The sequence below is a fragment of the Jaculus jaculus genome, chromosome 8, assembly GCF_020740685.1.
Source record: "Jaculus jaculus isolate mJacJac1 chromosome 8, mJacJac1.mat.Y.cur, whole genome shotgun sequence".
NCBI lineage: Eukaryota > Metazoa > Chordata > Mammalia > Rodentia > Dipodidae > Jaculus > Jaculus jaculus.
This window is the reverse complement of record NC_059109.1, coordinates 70,604,959-70,628,891: the sequence shown is the minus strand read 5'-3', so window position 1 is coordinate 70,628,891 and position 23,933 is coordinate 70,604,959. Positions and strand designations below refer to the sequence as shown.

General features: G+C 42.7%; 1 protein-coding gene across 4 annotated transcripts in view; it reads left to right on the top strand.

The window, feature by feature from the left end:
• Positions 1-23,933, top strand: part of Ttc5 (tetratricopeptide repeat domain 5) — a 49,710-nt gene that overhangs the window by 3,834 nt on the left and 21,943 nt on the right. Inside the window, exons 2-9 of one of the 4 annotated variants that reach the window (XR_006638541.1) lie at positions 3,924-4,056; positions 9,819-10,030; positions 10,377-10,527; positions 11,097-11,188; positions 16,596-16,652; positions 17,632-17,778; positions 18,235-18,449; positions 22,286-22,367. Coding sequence is in view for 2 of the 4 variants with exons in the window: in XM_004670157.3 (XP_004670214.1) it covers positions 3,924-4,056; positions 9,819-10,030; positions 10,377-10,527; positions 11,097-11,188; positions 16,596-16,652; positions 17,632-17,778; positions 18,235-18,449 (1,007 nt within the window). In the remaining 2 variants the exon portion in view is untranslated. Of the gene's footprint in view, positions 1-3,923; positions 4,057-9,818; positions 10,031-10,376; positions 10,528-11,096; positions 11,189-16,595; positions 16,653-17,631; positions 17,779-18,234; positions 18,450-22,285; positions 22,368-23,933 lie in introns of those variants that run through there. The other 3 variants (XM_004670157.3, XM_045156690.1, XR_006638542.1) reach the window with 3 other exon arrangements.

Here is a 23,933-nt window from a genome sequence, read left to right as displayed (position 1 = left end):
GAATTAAAGGTATGTGCCACTACGCCCAGCACACATTACTTTTAAATACATATATTTTAATTAATTTATTTATTTGAGAGGGAAAGAGAGAAAGAGGCAGATAGAGAGCATGGACGTACCAGGGTTCCCAGCCACTCTACAGGAACTCCAGACATATGTGCCACCTTGTGCATCTGGCTTACATGGGTTCTGGGGAATTGAACCTAGGTCCTTTGGCTTTACAGGCAAACACCTTAAGTACTAAGCCATCTCTCCAGCCCCCATACACATTATTTTTATCTTAATCCCCTCTCTCATTACTTTGAAAAGAATTTTTTTTTTTGAAGTAGGGTCTCACTCTAGTGCACGCTGACCTAGAATTTGCTATGTCTCAAGGTGGCCTTGAACCTTGAGCTCATATTGATCCTCCTACCTCTGCCTCCCAAATACTGGGATCAAGCATGCACCACCATGCCCGGCACTTTAAAAAACTTTTTTTTTTTAAATTTTTATTATCATTTTCCATGATTACAAAATGTATCCCATTTTGGTAATTCCCTCCCTCCCCACCCCCACACTTTCCCATTTGAAATTCCATTCTCCATTATATTACCTCCCCATTACAATCATTGTAATTACATATATACAATATCAACCTATTAAGTATCCTCCTCCCTTCCTTTCTCTTCCCTTTATGTCTCCTTTTCAACTTACTGGCCTCTGCCACTAAGTATTTTCATTCTCACGCAGAAGCCCAGTCATCTGTAGCTAGGATCCACATATGAGGGAGAACATGTGGCGCTTGAGTGCCTGTATTTTTAACTTGCTTGAGGTTTCCAACTTAAAATCTTAAATCTCTCAGTCCAGTATCTTTAGCCAAGCACATCAGTCCATTACAAATTTAACCTTGGTCAAACTCTCTGGGCCTGGGCAGCAGGATGCAGCCAGCCCTTATTCCAGTAGATGAGTTCCAACAAAGTCCTCTGCAGCCTTTCCTTCCCCTTAGAAAGCTCATAAGCCAAGCCTCAAAGTTCAATATTGCTTACACTTAGAATTCTCAAACTCTCATTTGGCTTACCATTTCTGAAGGCATCTTCATTTGCAAGCACCAAGTCCATGCCCATTTCTCCAAAACAAGGGTTCTGAAAGATCAACATCCACATAGTCAGGTTCATCTCAGTCCACTCCTTGGTACCAAGTTTTGTAACAGACAGCTTCAGGTTTGCTGAGATGAACTTCCATCAAGCACAGTTATGGAGGAAGGGATTTATTGAAGCTTACAGATGCAGGGGAAGTTCCATAATGGCAGAAGAAGCTGGCCTGCCTTCACAGGACCAAACAGAGAGAGAGAAGCACAAGCCAAAAGCCACAGCACATTTTAGGAACTCCAGCTAGGCACACTTTGCATATCTTTAGATTGAAATCTGAAACCCACCACCATGTCTTAAGATCCACCCAGTGACACTACCTCCAGCTAGGTGGCTGCAGATGCAAGCTACAAACAAAAAATGAATATATTGGGGGCCGTCTATTCAAACCACCACAGTGTGTTTACAGATCAAGACCATTTTTACTATAGTGCTTGCTAAAAACACAATTTAGGACTGGAGAGATGGCTCAACGGTTAAGGCACATGCCCAGGAAGCCTAAGGACCCAGGTTTGATTCTCCATGTCCATGTAAGCCAGATGCATGTGGTGGTGCACAAGTTTGTTTACATTGGCTAGAGGCCCTGGTACGCCCATTCCCACTCTGTCTCTGTCTCTAATAAATAAATAAATAAAAATAAATCTAGGGCTGGAGGGATGGCTTAGAAGTTAAGGTACTTGCTTGCAAAGCCAAAGGACCTAGGTTCAATTCCCCAGGACCCACGTAAGTCAGATGTACAAGGTGACACATGCATATGGAGTTCATTTGCAGTGGCTGAAGGCTCTGAAGTGCCTGTTCTCTTTTTTACTCTCTCTGCCTCTCTCCCTCTCTCTATATATAAATAAATCTAAAAATATTTTGTTTAAAAGACACAATTTACTTTGCAGAAGTAGGGATTGAATTCAAGGCCTGGTACATGCAAGGCAAGTACCAGAATTGATAAATCTGCTTGAGTACTAAAATCATAATCTCTTCAGGCTGGGTCCTGGATACATGAGAAAATTTGAAAAGCACTATTGTAGAAGTAGAAGTAGAAGTAGTATTCAGGGATGGGCTTTAAATTAAATATAGAAAATATGTCCTTGGTAGTGATAGAGGCTATGGAATGATAGGAAATATGAAGGGAAATGAGTGCTTTTATAGTGGAGAAGAAGAAGGAGGGATTACTTCAGTTTGGGTGCTTAGGGAAAGTCTCTCTCAGAAGTTGGTATTTGAGCTGAGATCTAAGTGATAGTGAGGAATGAGTCATGTGGAAATCTGGGGAAAAGTGCCCACGCATAGGTGAAAAATCCTCAAGGAGACATTGAGCTTGGTGGGTTGGAAGCACAAGATGATGGCCAGTGTGGTTTGCGTATTATGAGTAAAAGAGTGAAGTGAGGCTTGTGGTAGGGTGGGTTGTGGGAGGTCAGCTCGTACAGCACTGTGGTGGGCCATGGCAAGGGGTCGTACAGCACTGTGGTGGGCCATGGCAAGGGGTCTCACTCTAGCCCGGGCTGACCTGGAATTCACTATGTAATCTCAGGGTGGCCTCAAACTCATGGTGATTCTCCTGCCTCTGCCTCCCAAGTGATTAAAGATTAAAGGCATGTGCCACCATGCCCGGCTTTAAAAAATATTTTTATTTATTTGTATGCACAGAGACAGAGAAGAAAAGTGAAAGAGAGAGAATGAGACTGGGTGTGCCCAGGTCTTTAGCCATTGCAAATGAACCCCATACACATGCATCCCCTTGTGCAGTTGGCTTTACATGGGTACTAGGGAATTGAACTCGGGTCATGAGGCCTTGCAGGCAAGCACCTTAACCACTTAGCCATCTGCTATCTCTCTAGTCTAGGCTTGGTTTTTATTCTATCTACAGTTGTGAATTATTTGAGGGTTTATGATATGATAGGCATTCTCTTTCCAGGCACTCTGACTTACAGTGAAGAGAATGAGAGAGAGTAGAAGCAAGATGACCAGTTAAGCTATTATGGTAGTTCATACAAATACTGAAGCTACTTTAGATCACAGTGGTTCTAAAAGATGAATACAGGTCAATGAATGGGGTGTTCTGTGAAAATAGTTGATAAAATTTGATGGGATTGGACTGCATGTTTCTTTTAGGAAAAAGTAGATAGTGTAAAAGCTTTCCTGTAACAGGAAGATATAGAAACATTTAATACTTACTTGACAAAAATGCTACAGAGCCTGAAGCAAATGAGGAGCTAGAATCCCAGCGCTGGGGAGGCTGAAGAAGACAAATCACTGTGAGTTTGACTACATAGTGAATTTCAGGTCAGCCTGGGGTAGCATGAAACCCTACCTTGAAAAACCAAAGTAAATAAATAAATAAGTAAACAAGGCAACAAAGAAAGCATAAAGCACAACAGCCACTTAAAATGGAACCATAACCCTGCAGAAATTCTAATGTCACCAAATTCAAGTTGGTGTGTTTGTAGTAGAAAGCAATGTGTGTCTCACATGTTTATCACATTCAAATAGATCATGTATTTTCCCAAGTCAACATGTGAAAAAATCAAGAGCTTAGTCATATTGGAAGCTCCTCTAGAAGTGGGAGACAGACTTTTCAGTACTACAGAGACTGGCATGGGGCAGCTTAGGAGCATGAGAGAAGGTTGCAGACACTGGCTGCTTTCCTCATGATCTGTAGCATTTTCGTAGACCTGTTCACTGCTTGTTGTGCCATTTCGTAGGTGAGAGAAGAGAACCAGTATTTTAGGAAAAGGGTTGGGTGGTTGATTTTGAATTTCTTTGTTAGGTGCTCTCTCTCCTTACTGCTACCATTCTGCTTTCTAGGAACTGGTGGATCAACTGTATTCATTTCGAGACTGCTATTTTGAGACTCACAGTGTTGAGGATGCTGGGCGGAAGCAGCAGGATGTGCAGGATGAGATGCAGAAGACCCTGCAGCAGATGGAGGAAGTATTAGGTATGAGCCCTAAAGAGTAGTCATCTCTGCCCATCACAGAAATGTGATAGTGTTTTATTCTATGTTGACTTTTCTGTATCTCGTTTATGGTTGCCATAGGTTCATAGAACAGACTATTTCCTTTTTTGTTGTTGTTGTTGTTGTTTGTTTTTTGAGGTAGGGTGTCACTCTGGCTCAGCCTGACCTGAAATTAACTATGTAATCTCAGGGTGGCCTCGAACTCACAGCACTCCTTCTACCTCTGCCTCCCAAGTGCTGGGATTAAAGGCATGCGCCACCACGCCTGGCTAGACTATTTCTTTTTTTTTTTTTAATTAAAAATTTTTATTAACATTTTCCATGATTATAAAATATATCCCATGGTAATTCCCTCCCTCCCCACCCCCACACTTTCCCATTTGAAATTCCGTTCTCCATCATATTACCTCCCCATTACAATCATTGTAATTACATATATACAATATCAACCTATTAAGTATCCTCCTCCCTTCCTTTCTCTACCCTTTATGTCTCCTTTTTACCTTACTGGCCTCTGCTACTAAGTATTTTCATTCTCACACAGAAGCCCAATCATCTGTAGCTAGGATCCACATATGAGAGAGAACATGTGGCACTTGGATTTCTGGGCCTGGGTTACCTCACTTACTATAATACTTTCCATGTCCATCCATTTTTCTGCAAATTTAGACTATTTCTTTTAAAAGTTCTGTGAAGAATAGCAACCTTTTATTCCCTAAATTAAAAAAAAAATTAAATTATTTTTGAGAGAGAGAGAGAGACTGTGCACGCCAGAGCCCCTTCCTACTGCAAACCCAATCCAGGTGCATGTGTCACCTTGTGCATCTGGCTTATGTGGGTATTGGGGAATTGAACCTGTGTCTTTAGGCTTTGGAGGCAAGTACCTTAACTGCTAAGCCCTCTCTCTAGCCCCTAAAGTTTTAAAACTTTATTTAAAAGTTTTATTTATTTAAGAGTGATAGAGAAAGTATGGATGTGCTAGGGCCTCTTGCTGCTGCAAACAAACTCTAGACACTTGCACCACTTTGTGTGTCTGGCTTTATGTGGGCACTAGCGAATCAAATCCAGGCCGGCAAGATTCGCAAGTGCCTTTGACTACTGAGTCATCCCCTCAGCCCTCATTTTCCAAAGTTTGATGTAGCAAATGGGATGAAATAAAAGAACATACTTGTTGCATGAAGTGTTGCTGGAATCTTCCTAACTGATTTTTCTGTCTCTTAATTTATTTTTCTTCCAGATCAACTTACAGCCTTGGTCATGGTTCTTCTTTCTAAATCATTACTTGATGTATTTAATCTTAGCCTTTTAATCTTCCATTTTGTTCAAGTATTCTTAAAGATTCTTGTATTGACTGGGTGAAATCAAACTTGTCAGTCTGGTATTTAAGTCCCCATTGTCTCCCTTACTTTCTAACCTCACCTCTAAATACTCATTTCTTGAAGAGCTTTATGTCTCATGCACATTGGAGCACCCACTCTGCGATGAGCATGCTGCACATACTTATGCCTCTTGCCTTTATGTATATATTATATATTTTTATGGGCATATGTTTTTATGCATGTGCACATGCATGGGTGTGCATTCATGTGTAGGCCTCAGGTGTCAAAACATCCACCTTATTTATTTATTTAGGTTTTTTTTTGAGGTAGGGTCTCCCTGTTGCCCATGCTGGCCTGAATTCACTTTGTAGTCCTAGGCTGGTGTTTAACTTACAGTGGTCCTCCTACCTCTGCCTCCTGAGTGCTTGAATTACAGGCCTGTGCAGGCTGGAGGGATGGCTTAGTGGTTAAGGTTCTTGCCTGAAAAACCAAAGAACTCAGGTTCAGTTCCCCAGGATCTATGTGGCACAAGGTGGCACATTCATCTGGAGTTTGTTTGCAATGGCTGGAGGTCCAGGTGTGCCCATTCTCTCTCTCTCTTAAATAACTAAAAATTAAAGAAAAAAAAAAGGCATGTGCCCATATGCCTGGCATTCTTTTTAATTTTTTATGTTTATTTACTCTGTGTGTGTGTGTGTGTGTGTGTATGTGTGTATGTATGTGTATGGGTGTGCCAGGACCACTTGTTGCTATGAATGAACATTAGATGTTTGTGCCAACTTTTTTTTTTTTTTTGGAGGTAGAGTTTTACTCTAGTCCAGGCTGACCTGGAATCCTGGAATTCACTATGTAGTCTCAGGGTGATCTTGAACACATGGCGATAATGTATTTATTATTGTCAACTTCCATAATTATAGACAATAAGCCATTAAAATCTCTCCCCCACAACAACTCTATTCTCCATCATATCTCATTCCCCTCTCAATCAGTTTCTCTTTTATTTTGATGTCATCATCTTTGCCTCCTATTGTACTGGTCTTGTGCAGGTAGTGCCAGTCACTGCGAAGTCATGGATATCCAGGCCATTTTGTGTCTGGAAGAGTATTGTAAGGAGCCCTACCCTTTCTTTGGCTCTTACATTCTTTCCACCATCTCTTCTCCAGTGGACCCTGAGCTGTGGAAGGTGTGATAGAGATGATTCAGTGCTGAGCACTCCTGTCACTTCTTCTCAGCACTGTGGTGCTTTTTGAGTCATCTCAAAGGTCACTGCCATCTGAAAAGAGAAGCTTCTTTAACCAAAAGTGAGAGTAGTATTAATATATGGGTATAAACGTTAAGAAAAGTGCTTACTGGACAGTTTGGAGAGCATAATATATGCATTTAGCCAGATACCAGCACTCTTAGGTCTCATGACCTCCCCCATCATAGATTTTCAGTATGAGGCATGTATTCCCTCCCGTGGAGTGGCCTCCAGTACAATTAGAGAGTGGTTGGTTTCCCCCATAACAGACATGTTACTGTTGCACCCATTGGCTCATTTGGCCTGGCTGGCCAAAATTAAGGCTTGCAGTGTCCACTGTTGTTTATCTCCACTGATGACTCCTCTGTCTCTCCCATGGAGCTGAATGCAGCATAGAGGTTTGCAGCTTTTTGTCAGCTGGTCTACATGGAGGAGGTTTTCAGCTCAGCTCTAGCAAGATTTCTCAATGACCTTGCAGCCCAAGCATGTGGAGTCTTTAGCAATAGGGTCCTTCCATATATTCCTAGTGGGAAACCAAGAGCCTTGGTAGTGACCTGTAATGTTTTGGAGGCATCAGGGACCTCTGTGGCCAACAACTCACTGGAAAGTATCCCATCCTTGTGTGCCAACTTTTTGTGTATGTTACATGAGTGGCTTGGGAATTGAACCTAGGTCAGCAGGCTTTCCAAGCAAGCACCTTTATTCGTTGAGCAATTTCTCCAGCTGCTCATCTACCACTTAAAAATATTTAATTATTTTTCTTTTTGGTTTCTTTGAGGTCGTATCTCATTCTAGTCCAGGCTGACCTGGGACTCTCTCTGTAGCCCCAGGCTGACCTCAAACTCATGGGTATCCTTCTACCTCAGCCTCCTGGTTGCTGGGACTAAAGGTGTGCCACTGTGCCTAGCTTATTTATCTATTTATTTATTTATTTTGGTTTTTCAAGGTAGGGTTTCACTCTAGCTCAGGCAGACCTGGAATTCATTATGTCATCTCAGGGTGGCCTTGAACTCAGGGAGATCCTCCTACTTCTGCCTCCCAAGTGCTGGGATTAAAGGCATGCACCACTACGCCTGGCTTTATTTATTTATTTATTTTAAACTTTAAAATTTTTTAAAACTTTGTTTGTAAGCAGCAAGAGATAAAGAGAGACAGAGAGAGAGAGAGAGAGAGAGAGAAAGAGAATGAATGGGGACACCAGGGCCTTCAGCCACTGCAAATGAACTCCAGATACCTGTGCCACTTTGTGTATCCGGCTTTACATGGGTTAATAAGTTATAGGTCGTTAAGCTTTACAGGCAAATGCCATAATCACTAAGCCATCTCTCCAGCCCTATTTTTATTTGTTCGAGAGAGAGAAAGAGAGAGAATGGGCATGCCAGGACCTCTAGCTGCTACAAATGAACTCAAGACACATGTGCCACCTTGTGCATTTGGCTTATGTGGGGCCTGGGGAATTGAACCTGAGTCCTTAGGCTTTGCAGGAAAATGCATCTCTCCAGCTCACCAGCCCTATAATTTTTAAACTTTAAAAAGTTTACTTTCTGGGGCTGGAGAGATGGTTCAGTGGTAAAAGTACTTGCCTGCAAAACCTAACAACCGGGATTCGATTTCCTAGTACCTACATCAAGCCAGATGCACAAAGTGGCACATGCATCCGGAGTTTGTTTGCAGTGGTAAGAGGCTTTGGTGTGCTCATTTTTTTTTCTCTCTCTCTCAAATAAGTAAATAAAGTTTATTTTCACATAAATTTATTTTCATGTGTTGGGGTATGCCAGGGTCTCTTGTTTTTGCAAATGAATGTCAGTTTGGCTTTATGTGGGTGCTGGGGAATTGAATTTAGTCCATCAGGCTTTGGAAGCAAGTACCTTTAATATAACTAATATACCATATTCTCAGTTATTTTTTGTTTGTTTGTTTTTGTTTTATTCTGGTTCAGGCTGACCTGGAATTAACTATATGGTCTCAGGGTGGTCTTGAACTCTCAGCAATCCTCCTACCTCTGCCTCCCAAGTGCTGGGATTAAAGGCGTGCACCACCATACCCAGTTTATTTTATTTTTTGAAACAGCCTTTCATTGGCTTTGAGCTTGCCTGCTAGGCTAGAATGTCTAGCCAGTAAGCCCCAGGATTCCACCTCCTTCTGCCTCCCCATTCATTGCTGGGATTATAAGCATGCCCAGCCATATCTGGCGGCATCATCATCATCATCATTATTGTTGTTATTATTATTTTGTTTTTTTGAGGCAGGGTCTCACTATAGCCCAGGCTGACCTGGAATTCACTATGGAGTCTCAGGGTGGCCTTGAACTCACAGCAGTCTTCCTACCTCTGCCTCCCGAGTGCTGGGATTAAAGGCATGCACCACCTTGCCTTGCTTTTACTATTATTATTTTTAAATTTATTTTATTTGTTTGAGAGAGAGAGAGAGAGAGCCAGAGAGAGAGAGAGAGAGAGAAAATGGGTGCACCAGTGCCTTCAGCTGCTGCAAATGAACTCCAGATGGATGTATCACCTTGTGCATCAGGTTTATGTGGGTACTGCAGAATTGAACCTAGTTCCTTAGGCTTTTCAGGCAAATGCCTTAACTACTCTACCCCCTCCCCCCCCCTTTTTTTTTTTTTTGAGGTAGGGTCTTGCTGTAGTCCACAGGCTGACCTGGAATTACAATATGTAGTCTCCGGCTGGCGTCATACTCAGAGCGATCCTCTTAACTCAGCCTCCTGTGTACTGGGATTAAAAGCATGCACTATCATGCCTGATGATACCTGGCATTTTTATGTGGGTTCTGAGGATTGAACTCAACGTCCTTATTTTTGCTGGATGAGCAGTTTAACGACTGGCTGTCTTCCCAGCCTCTGTGTCATTTTCTGCCTTGCAGAGTCTTATCCCGACCTGTAAAAGCACATTCATTGAGTGCATACCATCTGCTGCTTTCTGCTGGTACTTTAATTTTCCATATATATGCCTTCTCTTCTTCATCATGTTGTTAGCCCTCATTGCTTTCTTTGTTACCTACTTAACTAACATAGTATTCTCTAGACAGTAGGCTTTTAGTAAGTGGTTTACTTCTAAAGACTTTTCCATTCCTAGAGCTAGCATGCAGTTATTGCTTGAGAGAAAGAGCCCTAGTCTTTCACTGCCTGAGTCTTTCTACTTTCTTTTATCATTTCTCCTTGCTCCTAGGTTCTGTTCAGGGCAAAGCACAAGCTCTGATGCTGAGAGGGAAAGCACTGAATGTGACTCCTGATTACAGCCCTAAGGCTGAGGAGCTTCTGTCAAAGGCTGTGAAGCTGGAACCTGATCTGGTGGAAGCCTGGAACCAGCTGGGTGAGGTGTACTGGAAGAAAGGGGATGTTGCAGCTGCCCACACCTGCTTCTCAGGAGCCCTCACCCATGTGAGCTGTCCACTATCCCCACACAGTTGGGAACAAAGGGTGTCCTTTGGTTCTTGTGAAATGCCCTGGACAGGATCAGAATGGAGTCTGAGCTAGGGGACAGAATGAGGAAAGAAAGGTAGGGGCCGGAGGACTGATAAAGGAAGATAGGGTCAGTTTGGGGTGGTAACATAAAAAGTAAAGCAGAGCTACGATCTCAACTTCTCCTTAGATATGGACTTTGAAGATGAAGGCGGCAACTAGAATTAAGGTGAAATGGTAGAATTAAGAATAAACTGGTCACATAGATCTGGAAGTGGGAGGCAAAAGCAAGAAGGAAGGTTGAGTGTGTGTCTTCCATTTGCAGTGCAAGAACAAAGTCTCCCTCCAAAACCTGTCCATGGTGCTTCGCCAGCTGCGGCCAGACTCTGGAGATGAACATTCTCGCCATGTCATGGACAGTGTTCATCAGGCCAAGTTGGCTGTGCAGATGGATGTCCTTGATGGCCGATCTTGGTGTAAGTCCTTGCAAAAGATTTCTTACGTTTGTAGAGTAGTAGCATGTAACTGTGGTTACATGCTAAAATCATCAAAGAAGCTGGAGTTCAGCTTTTGATCTGACCCTGAGAACATCTTGTTTAAAAGAAGTCCAAATTTGATGAATTACTATTCTTTTTAAAGTATTATTATTATTATTATTATTATTCACACCTGCAATTCTAGTATGCCATAATTTTATTTACTTATTTGAGACCTAGGGAGAGAGAGAGAGGGAGGGAGAGATTAAGAGAATGAGAATGGGTTTATGTGGGTACTGGGAAATCAAACCCAGATTGGCAGGGTTTGTAAGCAAGTACCTTTAACTGCTGAGCTATAAGTATCTCCAGCCCTGAATTACTATTCTTGGAACTTGTGGGTCACTTGATCTAAGAAAGGAGACATATTTCTATATCAGCAAAATAGGGCTTTTGTAAAATTTGTTCAGGTTTCTCCTCAGGAGTTCATGTTTATTACTTTTAAAAGTTACCAAAATAGGTAATATCTTGGACTTGGCCTCTGAAATGGTCTACTACTGTTTCTCTTTCAGACATTTTGGGGAATGCATACCTTTCTCTTTATTTCAATACTGACCAGAACCCTAAGATCTCCCAACAAGCCCTCAGTGCCTATGCCCAAGCAGTAAGTACATATGATCACCCAAGGTAGATGATTAGAGGCAACAGCAGAAGCTAGAGCATTTTCAGTCTTCCATGTGGTCCTTTAGCAAGTGGGCATGGCAGTTTGCTGGCATACCGTGTGTGTGGTTTTATGAAGCTCTGTATCTACAGAGGTGACTTCTTTCTTCTTACAATGTATAAGGAATGAAACCTTGATCACCCCTGAACTGCCTCAATACTATCCCCAAATTAACTATTAGATGGCATGGCTCTGAATTTTCCACGGGATAAAAGAACATTTACATACCCTGCTATGCATTGTTTGCTAGGAGTTAACTCATACAGTTTGCTTTGGTTGATGTTCTAGGCCATCTTTCTTTACACAGACAACCATTTGCACTGAGGCTTCCAGTGCCTGGTTACTCATTATTAGATTCTTCACAGTGGTCCTTTGAGCACTTTTTAAAGCCTTCATATTCATGTTTTTATTTTTTAATTTTATAGAGGCTGGAGAGATGGCTTAGTGGTTAAAGGTGCTTGCTTGCAAAGCCTGCAGATCTAGATTCAGTTCCCCAGAACTCACATAAAGCCAGATGTACAAAGTGATGCCTATGTCTAGAGTTTGTTCACAGAAGCAGGAGGCCCCGACATGTTCATATTCTTTCTCTCTCTTGCTCTGTTTCTTTCTATCAAATAAATATTTAAACTACACACACACACACACACACACACACACACACACACACATTTTTGGTTTTTCGAGGTAGGGTCTCACTTTAGCTCAGGCTGACCTGGAATTCCCTATGTAGTCTCAGGGTGGCCTCAAACTCATCGTGATCCTCCTATCTCTGCCTCCTGAGTGCTGGGATTAAAGGTGTGTGCCACTATGCCCATCAAAAATATTTTTATTTGTTTATCTGAGATAGAGCAGGGAGAAAATGAGAGAATGAGAATGGGTACACTGGGGCTGTATAAGGGCTCCAGATATGTGTCATTTTGTGCATTTGGCTTTACATGGGTACTGTAGAATTGAACCTTTTTCTACCGAGCCATCTCTCCAGCCTCATATTCATCTTTCTTTTGTTTTCAAGTCTTTGGCACAGTGACTTGTTTTTTAAATTATCGTTGCATAGTTTGCTGTATGTGGCAGCTCTTATACATTCATATTTACAGTTCAATGACTGCCCTTGTAGTGAGGAATCTTGGTCAGAGAAATTATCTTTTATTTATTTATTTTAGACAGGCTAAAGTTTAGCTCAGGCTGCCTAAAACTCACTCTGTAGTCCATGCTGCCCTACGCTCACAGAGATTTCTGTATCTTAGTCTCCTGAGTGCTGGAACTATAGGTGTGGGCCACCACACTTAGCTTGAGTTTTTTGTTTGTTTTGTTTTCTTTTTAAAAAACTATTTTAGGGCTGGAGAGATGCCTTAGCAGTTAAGTATTTGCCTGTAAAGCCTAAGGACCCCGGTTGGAGGCTCAATTTCCCAGGACCCACGTAAGCCAGATGCACAAGGTGGAGCATGTATCTGGAGTTCATTTCAGTGGCTGGAGGCCCTGGTGTGCCCATTCTCTCGCTCTGTCACTCTCAAATAAATAAATAAAAATAAAAATATTTATTTGTGAGTAGAGAAGGCATGTCAGAGCCACTGTGAATGAACTGCAGATACATGCACCACTTTGTGCACCTGGCTTTAGGTGGGTATGGGAGAATCAAACTTAGATTGTTAGGCTTTGCATTGAGTAATCTCTCCAGGAAACCCCCCCCACCCCCGCTTTTATTTTTTTGGTTTTGTTTTGTTTCTCAAGGTAGGGTTTCATTCTAGCTCAGAATGACCTGGAATTCACTCTGTAGTTTTAGAGTAGCCTTGAACTCATGGTCTTCCTCCTACTTCTGCCTCCTGAGTTCTGGGATTAAAAGTGTGTGCTGGCTCCCATGTGTGTTTTGAGGGCTCTGGCCTGGATACAGAAACGTAATTGCATGTGTCTGGAGCCACACTGATTGGTAGAGGAAATGTGTTAAATTGACATCATTTCTGGTTTTTTTTTTTGGAATGATTTATATGTATGTATGTATGTATGCATGCATGCATGTGGAGAGGGAGAATGTGAGTGGGTGCGCCAGAACCTCTTGCCACTGCAAATGAACTCCAGACATATGTACCCACTTTGGGCATCTGGCTTTATGTGGGTACTGAGGATTGTACCCAGGCCATCAGGCTTTGCAAGCAAGCATCTTTTACCATTCAGCCATCTCCCCAGCCCCAAAGAGTTATTTTGAGAGAGAGTTAAAGAGATAGAAGAGACAGAAATGCTCCTAAGCTGAGGGGGTGACTCTCCTTCCCCATTTGGGAGGGGTCCCATGACTAAAAATCTGGGAAATTGACAACTCAGGTCAGGTTTTATAAATTAGGCATCCAGTAGGGAGGAGTCTCATTGCCAAGTTCAAATGTATATTGAAGGACCTTAATTGGTTGATGGTCCCAGGGAGAAAGCTTAGTCCCAGAAAGGGCCTGCAGTGGGGTAACAACCCCTGGGAAAGTTAAGGAGGAAGAATCAGGAAGCTGCTCCTTACTGTCATCTTGATGAATCAGACTGGAGTTCTAGTCTCAGCAGGGAAGGGGCCATCAACGTTCTTTTGGGCTGGTGCCAAGGACGGTTCCTAACCTCTTTCATTCCCCCACAGTTCTGTTTTAGGCTTTTCTTGCTTATACCATCATGCCACTTCTTAAGGTTTTGTTTTTTAAGGTTTAGAGAGACTTTATTAGATGAAGAGAAGGAAGAGGAGAAAGTACAGAGAGCTCTTGCCCATGAGAAGGCAGGATGGGGTAAAACCCCCCTTAACTTTTTCTGGCAGCATTTGTTTGCAGTGTCTATCTGTTATAGAGAATCAGAAATTACTGACATCGCAGGGCTGGAAGATGACGATGGCATGAGCAGAGGATGAACATCACCCCCTGGACTGCATAAGTAGACAACAGGACCAAGAGAGTGTGCCAAACACTAGCAAGGGGGAGCTGGCTGTAAGGCCCATAAGCCCACCCCCAACAATACACTGCCTCCTGGAGGTGTTAATTCCTAAATCTCCATCATCTGGGAACCTAGCATTCTAAACACTTAAGTTTATGGGGGACACCTGAATCAAACCACCACAAAGGCTGATCTCAAGCTCTCAGAGATCCTCCTATCTCTGCCTCCTGAGTGTTGGAATTAAAGGTGTGCTCCACCACACTTGGCTCAGTATTTTTTTAATAGGCATCTCCATGAAGGAATCTGCCTTTTAAAATTTATTTATTTATTTGAGAGAAAAGGAAGGTGGGAGAGTTAGATAGAATAAGAATACCAGGGCCTCCAGCCACTGCAGATGAACTCCAGACACATGTACCACTGTGGCCTAATCATCTCTCCAGTCCCCCACCCTCCTTATTTTTATTTTTTAATTTTTGGTTTATTAAGGTAGGGTCTCTCTCTAGCCCAGGCTGACCTAGAGTTCACTACATAATCTCAGGGAAGATGGCCTTGCGCTCACAAGCAATCTAACCTCTGCCTCCCGAGTGTTGGGATTAAAGTCGTGCTCTACCACGCCTGGCTTTCCAGTCTCCATTTTTTTTCCCCCTGAAGTAGTGTCTTGTATTAGCCCAGGCTAACCTGGAATTCACTCTGTAGTCTTAGGCCGACCTCAAACTCACAGTGATCCTCCTACCTCAGCCTGTATGTTGTGATTAAAGACATGTTGCCACCATGTTTGAGAGTCAGAGAGGCAGACAAAGAGAATGGCCACACCAGGGCCCCTAACCACTGTAAATGAACTCACCTTGTGCATCTGGCTTATGTGGGTTCTGGAGAATTGAACTTGGGTTCTTAGGCTTCTCAGGCAAGTGCCTTAACTGCTAAGCCATCACTCCAGCTCCCCAGTTTTTTTTTTTTTTTTTTTTTTTTTTTTAAGTAGGGTCTCACTTTAGCCCAGGCTGACCTGGAATTCACTCTGTATTCTCAGGATGGCCTCGAACTCATGGCAGTCCTCCTACCTCTGCCTCCCAAGTGCTGGGATGAAAGGCGTGCGCCACCATGCCCAGCCCCCATTGTTTTTTTTTTTTTAAATCTTAGTGATTTCACATATTTCTACTTTTTCTTTGCATTGTTGTGTTATAATCATACTTTAAAGTTTCACACATGCATACACATTCTATCTCTGAAGCTTTAGAGACCAAGAAATATACCATACAGTTAGTTACTGAATGGTAATTGTGGGTATAGTTAGCTTGTTTTTTCAAGGTAGGGTCTTATTCTAGCCCAGGCTGACCTGGAATTCACTCTGTAGCCTCAGGCTGGCTTTGAATTCATGGTGATCCTCCTACCTCTACCTCCCAGAGTGCTTGGATTAAAGGTGTGCACCACCATGCCTGGCTTACTGATGGTCTTTTAAAAAAAGCATTATTTATTTCTCTCTTTTTGTGTGTGTGTATGTATGTAAGGGTACATGTGAGCCACAGTGCGTGTTGAGAGGTCAGAGGATGACTTTGGGGTGTTTGTGCTCCACCTTCTTTGAGACATGGCCTTTTGCTGCTGCAGACTGCTAGCTAGCCTCTGCTTGTCCTGGCTCCACTTCCCATTGTGGTAGGTTCATTAAGATCACAGAAGAATAGGCCAGTTTGTATCCTGCTTTGAGTGGTTGCTGAGGAATTGAACCCAGGTGGCAGGGTGTGCAAGCAAGCACCTTTAACTTCTGGACCATCTCCTTATGAGTCCTCCCTCCCTCCCTCCCTCCCTCCCTCCTTTCTTTTTTAATTATTATTTTTTTTTAATTTATTTTGCGAGTAGAGAAAGAAAGAAGAGAGACAGGCAGAGAGAATGGGCACCCCAGGGCCTCTAGCTACTGCAAATGAACTCCAAAATGCATGCGTCTCTTTGTGCATCTGGATTTATGTGGGTACTGGGGAATCAACCTCTGGTTGTTAGGAGTTAACCTTAACCCCTGAGCAATCTCTCCAGTCCCAAAGGGTTTAATAAGGGTTTTTTTTTTTAAAAAAAAAAAAAACATATATTTTATTTATTTATTTATTTGAGAGAGAGAGAAAGAGGGAGGGAGGGGGAGAGAGAGAGAGAGAATGAATGGGTGCACCAGGGCCTCCAGCCATTGCAAACGAACCCCAAATGCATGCTCTCTCTTGTGCATCTGGCTTACATAGGTCCGAGAGAATTGAACTGGGATCCTTTGGCTTTGCAAGCAAACACCTTAACTGCTAAGCCATCTCTCTAGCCCTGTTTTTCTTGTTTTTTTGAAGTAAGGTCTCTTTATCCCAGGCTGACCTAGAATTCACTATGTAGTCTCGGTGGTCTCACAGTGATCCACGTACCTCTGCCTCCTGTGCTGGGATTAAAGGTGCGCACCACCACACCCGGCTTCCTGAGTGTTTTTATTCCGTTGCAGGAGAAGGTTGATAGGAAGGCTTCCAGCAATCCTGATCTTCATCTGAACAGGGCAACGGTAAGACCTGTGGGGTGGTAGTCATCTGAAGGTAAAATCGAAAAGGCAGATAAGCCTTAGCTTGTATGGATAATTTAGTGTATGTCAGGACAAAGTTGGATACAAGTTACGAAAGGAACTCAAAATGATTCTAGGAAGAGCTAGCTCAGTTTGGCTTCAGTGTTTGGGAGAGTCACTAGAGGGAGGAGAAAAGTGGCTGAGAAGTAGTGTATGTGGAGAATGGGGAGGTGGTTTAGAACACCATTTGGAGTATTAAGTGGAATAGTTTTAGAGTTTGGAAAGCATCTTTTTTGTTTTTATTGATCACTTCCATATATATGAACAATATACCATGATCATAATCCCCTCCCACCACCTTCCCTTTTCCCTTCCATTGACTCCCTTCTTTTGGAAAGCAGCATTTTTTTTTTTTTTGGTTTTGTTTTGTTTTGACTTTCGAGGTAGGGTCTCGCTGTAGCCCAGGCTGACCTTGAAGTCACTACAGTCTCAGGGTGGCCTTGAACTCACAGTGATCCTTATACCTCTGCTGGGATTATAGGCACACACCACCACGCCCGGCCCTTTGTTTGTTTGTTTTGCTTTGCTTTGTTTTTAAAATTTTTATTTATTTATTTGCAAGGAGAGAGAACAAACATGGGTGCGCCAGGGCTTCTAGTCACTGCAAGCAAACTCCATATGCATGTGCCACTGTGTATCTGGCTTTATGTGGGCACTGGGGAATTGGACCCAGGACTTTAGGCTTTGCAGGCAAACACCTGAACTGCTGAGCCATCTCTCTAGCCCCCTGGAGCAGCTTTTTGAAGTGATTCTGTTTTCAGCATTGTTATCACCTTGGCCAGGAAAAAAGATGCTCATGGTAGGACAAGAAGATAAGTGGGAGGAAAGCAGTTTGTTTCTCTAGATGCCCACTGTGGCATTTTCTCTGTTGTAGTTTGTTTGCCTATCTTTAAAATTGAGAGGTCTGGGTGATTTTCTACAGTTACATAAATATGAAGAGAATTATGGGGATGCCCTGGAGGGTTTCTCTCAGGCTGCAGCACTGGACCCTGCCTGGCCAGAACCCAGCCAACGAGAGCAGCAACTTCTGGAATTCCTCAATAAGTTAACCAGCCTTTTGGAGAGCAAGGTAAAGATGTGTAAAGGGCTAAGCCTACTCTTCTTCTGTTGTTGCTTTGTAAAATTAGAAAAGAATAGGCTGAGGGGCTGGAGAGATGGCTCAGTGTGTAAAGTACTTCTCTTGCAAGCATGAGGATTTGAATTCAGCCCCTAGAACACATGTAAGGTGCCATGTGTGGTGTGTGCACCTGTAAACCTAGCACTGGGGAGGTGGAAATAGTGGATTTCTGGGCCCCACTGGCCAGCTAGTGTAGCTTAATTGGTGAATTCCCGGCCAGTGAGAGACCTGGTCTCCACAAGAGGTGAGTGGCGTAGCTGATGAACAGCACTTGAGACTATCATCTATACACTGGTGCATGCACACGCGTTTCACAAAAGAAAAGGATAGGTAGTGAACCCCATAGCAGTGGGCAGGTGGGAGAGTGAGTCCTGGTTTCCAGCTGATCTGTTTCCCCTTCTTTTGTAGGGAAAGATTAAGCCCAAAAAGCTTCAGAGCATGTTGGGAAGCTTGCGCCCAGCCCAGCTGGGCCCTTGTGGTGATGGGCGCTATTTGTCAGCCTCTGGGCAGAAGGTGACCCTGGAGCTCAAGCCCCTGAGTGCGCTCCAGCCCGGTGTGAACAGTGGTGCTGTGGTCATGGGAAAGGTGGTCTTTAGCCTAACCACGGAGGAGAAAGTTCCCTTGTGAGTTGTTTTGTCTCCCATCCCCCACTCCAGAATAATTGGTATCTGTTCATGGCCTTTTTCTGGCAGTTGAAGACATAGTTAGCCATCACAGATTAGTGACTTTTGAGTCCTTTCTGTAACTATCCCATGTACAGGAATTATATCTAACAATCTCTCTCTCTCTCTCTTTTTTTTTTTTTTTTTGTTTTTTGAGGTAGCCTCTCACTCTAGCCCAGGCTGACCTGGAATTCATAATGGAGTCTCAGGGTGGCCTCAAACTCACGGCGATCCTCCTAATCTCTGCCTCCTGAGTGCTGGGATTAAAGGCATGCGTCACTATGCCTGGCTATATCTAACAATCTCCTGATGGATGCCCGAGTAGATTCTATCATCTCCTTCCCTCACCCTTGAGTTTAATGCTTTTTAGATCCTTATACTCAAAGCTAATATTCTTTTTCTAAAATTTTTATTCATTGTTTGGCACACATGTGTGTATATGGTGTGCCAAGGTTTTTGCTGAATGAACACCAGATGCATTTGCCACTCTTTCTGTCTGTCTTTCTGTGAGCGCTGGGGAATTGAACCCAGGCCATCAGGATTTTCAAACAAGCACCTTTAACTGCCTAGGCACCTCCCCAGCCCCTCATAGCTAAAAGCTTGTGGGCTTTCTTTAATTTAGAACTGGCTTTTAACTTTCTTTTACTTACTTTGCTCCTGTGGCAGAATAGAAAAAAGCAGTTGTGGGGCTGGGGGATGACTCAGTGTATAATATGCTTGCTGCACAATTGTGAGGACTGGGGTTTGGATCCCTAGCACCCAGGTTCATGCCAGTGCTCTGGAGATGGAGACAGGGATCCCCAGAGCAAGCTGGCCAGCTATACTAGCTGAATCAGTGTGCTCTGGGTTCAAGTGAGAGACCCTGCCTCAGTAAGTAAAAGTGGAGAATGATTGAGGAAGATGTCAGACCTTGGCCTCTGGCTTCTGTGCACACAGGCACACTTCTACACAACACACACCCCACACATATATAAATGGGCAAAAATCCCCAGCTGTTGTATATCCATATTTGCAGTTGAAAGACTTTTTCCCCCTATTTTATTTATTCATTTATTTGTTTCTTTCAAGGTAGGGTTTCACTCTAGCTAAGGCTGACCTGGAACTCATTCTGTAGCCCCAGGCTGGTCTTGAGCTCATGGAGGTCTTCCTACCTCAGCCTCCTGAGTACTTGGATTAGAGACATGTGCTGCCACAAAGGCTAGGATTTTTTTTTTTTTTTAATCAGTCAGTGAACTTTTGGGTAAAGGAATAATATTTTACCTTGTTTGCTGACTGATTTGGTTTTGGTATATGTGTTATAAGAAGTGAGGAGTTTATGGCTATAACTCCCTGAATGCCCTATCTCGTGTGATTTTGGAAATTAAACAGGGTCAGGCCTAGTTAGTACTGGTCTAGGAGAAATGAGGGAAAAAATAAAAAGACCCAAGTGAAGGATGCTGATAATCCAACAGACAAATGAATTAAGACTTCACTTAAACATTATTTAGTTTCAAGAAAATTCAAATCTTGAAAAATTGATTTAGTGAATGTCATCACTCCTGGTCCTTTACTTCCTGGTCTCTGGCTGAGTGACTTCTGTCTTCTACTGAAGGGGTTTGCTTATTCTTTATTTACTAACTTTTTTTTTTTTTTTTTGAGACAAGTTCTTGTTATATTGGCCAGCCCAGGCTGTTCTTGAACTTCTTGCAATTCTGTTTTTTTCTCCTGAGTGCTAGGACTCCAGGCATGCACCAGTACAGGATCCCAGTTTCTCTTTAGGCATCTGATTCAGTGGATAATTTCCAACGGATGACTCTAGAACATTCTTGCTGATCACATTCTCTCTGCTACATCCACACTTTGAATACTACATGGCATTTTCTAGAGGTGTATGTGTTTGGTGATCTGAAGGTTAAGAAGACAGTTGAGAAAAGCTTAGCTAGCTAAAAGGGAATGAAAAGTAGGTTTTATGGAGACTTCAGAACACGCAACTATCTGGCCATCATTCTCTGTAGCCGTGCTTCTTCTCCTTGGACTCCTCTATTCAGTCATGAAGTTTAGACTTCTGGAATTGTTCTAGACTTCATTCTCCTGCATTGATTGCAGTTGCCATTTCCTGCTGATTTGCTGTTTTCTCCCCACTTCTGCCCTTCATACCTGAATTCAACCTATCATTTTTCCAAACATGTCTTCTTTTATTAAAAAATATATATTTATTTATGTGAGACAGACAGCAGGGGAGCAAGATAGAGTAGGGCACATTAGGGCCTCCAGCCACTGCAAATGAACTCTAGATGCATGTACCACTTTGTGCATCTGGCTTTACCTGGGTACTGAGGAATTGAATCCAGGCTGTCAGGCATTGCAAGCAAGCTCTAATTGCTAAGTCATCTCTCCAGTCCCCCATGCCTTTTAAAAAATTAATTAAAAAATTTTTAACTTTATATTTATTATTTATTTGAAAGAAAGAGAGAGACAGAGAGAGAGAGAGAGAGAGAGAGAGAGAGAGAGAGAGAGAGAGAGAGAGAGCGCACGCCAGGGCCTCCAGCCACTGCAACAAACTCCTGATGCATGTGCCCCCTTGTGCATCTGGCTTACGTGAGTCCTGGAGAATCAAACCCAGATCATTTCGCTTTGCAGGCAAACACCTTAACTGCTAAACCATCTCTCCAGCCCCTAAACTTTTTATTGACAACCTTCATACATACAATGTACTGTGATCACAGTTTCCTTCCACCACTCTCCCTGTCACTCTCCCTGTACTCCCTCATGAGTCCTCCTCTACTGAATCTCTTCTTTCCAACAAGTTTCTCTTATATTTAAAAAAATTTTTTTTATTTGAGAGAGAGAGAGAGAGAGAGAGAGAGAGAGAGAGAGAGAGGGAGGGAGGGAAAGAAAGAGAGGGAAAGAAAGGGCCTATAGCCACTGCAAACCTTGTGCATCTGGTTTACCTGGGCCCTCGGGACTTGCAGCTGGGTTCTTAGGCTTTGCAGGCAAGCACCTTAAGTGCTAAGCCATCTCTCTAGCCCTCTCTTATACTTTGATGCCATTTTCCCCCTTTTATTTTGCAGGTCTTGTGTAGGGTATGTGAGTGAGCCATTGTTAGGTCATAAATACCATGGCCCCTTTGTGTCTAGAAGACATTTTTTTTTTTTTTTCCTTCTTGTTTTTTCGAGAGGTAGGGTCTCATTCTAGCCCAGGCTGACCTGAAATTCACTATGTAGTCCCAGGGTGCCCTTAAACTCATGGCGGTCCTCCTACCTCTGCCTCCTGAGTGCTGGGTTTAAAGGCATGCGCCACTATGCCTGGCTTTAGAAGACAGTTTTGTTTTTTTTTTTATAAATAAGCTTTTATTGGAACTCATCCATATCCATTCATTTGCATATGATCTGTGACTGCTTTTTTTTCATCTTTTCACAATTTTTATTAACATTTTCGATGATTATAAAAAATATCCCATAGTAATACCCTCCCCCCCTGCACTTTCCCCTTTGAAATTCCGTTTGTGACTGTAGAAGACAGTTTTGTAAGCACTCCTCCCTTTCTTTGGCTCTTATGTTTGTTTGTTTTAAATATTTAATTAATTAATTTATTTAGAGAGAAAAGGAGAGAGAGAGCCAGATAGAGAGAATGGGTGCTCCAGGATCTCCAGCCACTGCAAACGAACTGCAGACTCATGCAATACCTTGTGCATCAAACTTATGTGGATCGTGGGGAATTGGTCCTAGGTCCTTAGGCTGTGCAGGCAAGTGCCTTAACTGCTAAGCCATTTCTTTATCTCTTCTTCTCTTATGTTCTTTCCGCCACCTCTTCTACAGAGGTCCCTGAGCCTTGGAGGGTGTGACAGAGATGGCATATTTGGTCCTAAACAGTCCACTGTCATTTCTTCTCAGTACTTCGGTGAGTTTTAAGTCTCCCCAGTGGTTATTGCCCTCTGAAAACAAAAGCTTCTTTAACCAAAAGTGAGAGTAGCATTAGTATATGGGCACAAACTTAAGTAGATTTAGTATATTGGCATAAATGTAAGTGTTTAGAGGGCAATTTGGTAGGCATATTATATCCATTTGTCCAGACAACAGCAGTAGTTTCCCCCAAGGGCTTATGACATCCCTAGCCATAGGCTTTTGTTTAGGTTTTCAGTATCTGGCAAAAATTGCCTCCCATGGAGTGCGCTTCAAATTCAGAGAGCATTTGGTTTCCCCTATCACAAGCATGCTGCCATTATACCAGTTGGTACATTTAGCCTGGCTGGCCAGCTGAAAGGCTTGTAGGGTCCATTGCTGGTTAAGACTATAGATGACTTTTCTCCCTCAACAGGCTGCGTAGGTCTTGCCAGCATCACAGACAACAACAGGGAGGAGGCTTCCAGCTCAGCTCCAGTTTGATTTTACTCGTTATCTGTTTCCCAGGCACACACACTTTCTTGAGCCTGGTTTTCCTTTATTGTTTCATATTACTGTTATTGAAGTTAGCTGGAAATCTCCTTTCTACATACTAACCAGGCCTGACCTGTTTGGTTGCTGAGATCAGACAAGATTGGGCATAGTCAGGGTTGTATGGCTACAGACAGCTGGAGATCTGACTGCTGCCACTTCCTACTTAAAGTATTTTACTGGCATTGTAATTTTTGTGATAAAGGTTGAACTTGCTAGCTTAGCTTAGCATACAAAGTCCTTCAGGATTTACTACCAGTTCTCATTGTTATCTTCTGTCACCTTCATACATGTACCTTTTGTTCCAGTCAACAATGACACTATTTTGGTTCTTTTCAATGTAAATTCTAGAAGTTAGTATAATTTCTTCTGAGTAGAATGCATTCATTAACTGAATTCAGTATTTGCTTATATTCCTTTTTAAAAAATATTTTTATTTATTTGCAAGGAGAGAGAGAGACAGAGACAGAAAAGATGGGCATGCCAGGGTTTCTAGCAGCTGCAAATGAATTCCAAATGCATGAGCCACTGTGTGCATTTGGCTTTATGTGGGTACTAAGGAATCAAACCTGGGTCATTAGGCTTTTCAGGCAAGCACCTTAACCACTGAGCCATCTCTTCAGCTCCATTATTTTTTAATATAAAAATAGATATGCAATAAAATACACAAATATAAATGTATATTTGCTAAGGTTTTTTTCTTCTTGTAAGCATTATTTATTTGCAAGGAGAGAGAAGAGAGAATGAGCCTGTCAGGGCTTCCAGCCACTGCAAACAGACTCTAGATGTATGCATCACTTTGTGCACTTGGGTGTGCCTTTAGCTGCTGAGCCATTTCCCCAGCCCTAGTTTTTCTAGGTTTACACATACATAAACCTGTGTAACCCTGTTATTACCACTTGCAGGAATGTTCCTTTTGCTCCCTCATGTCAGCCTCTATAGGTTCCCATCCCCCATTAGTTTTAGTTTTCCTTTTGTTTAAATTTGATTTATTTATGTGAGAGAGAGAGAGAGAGAGAGAGAGAGAGAAAGA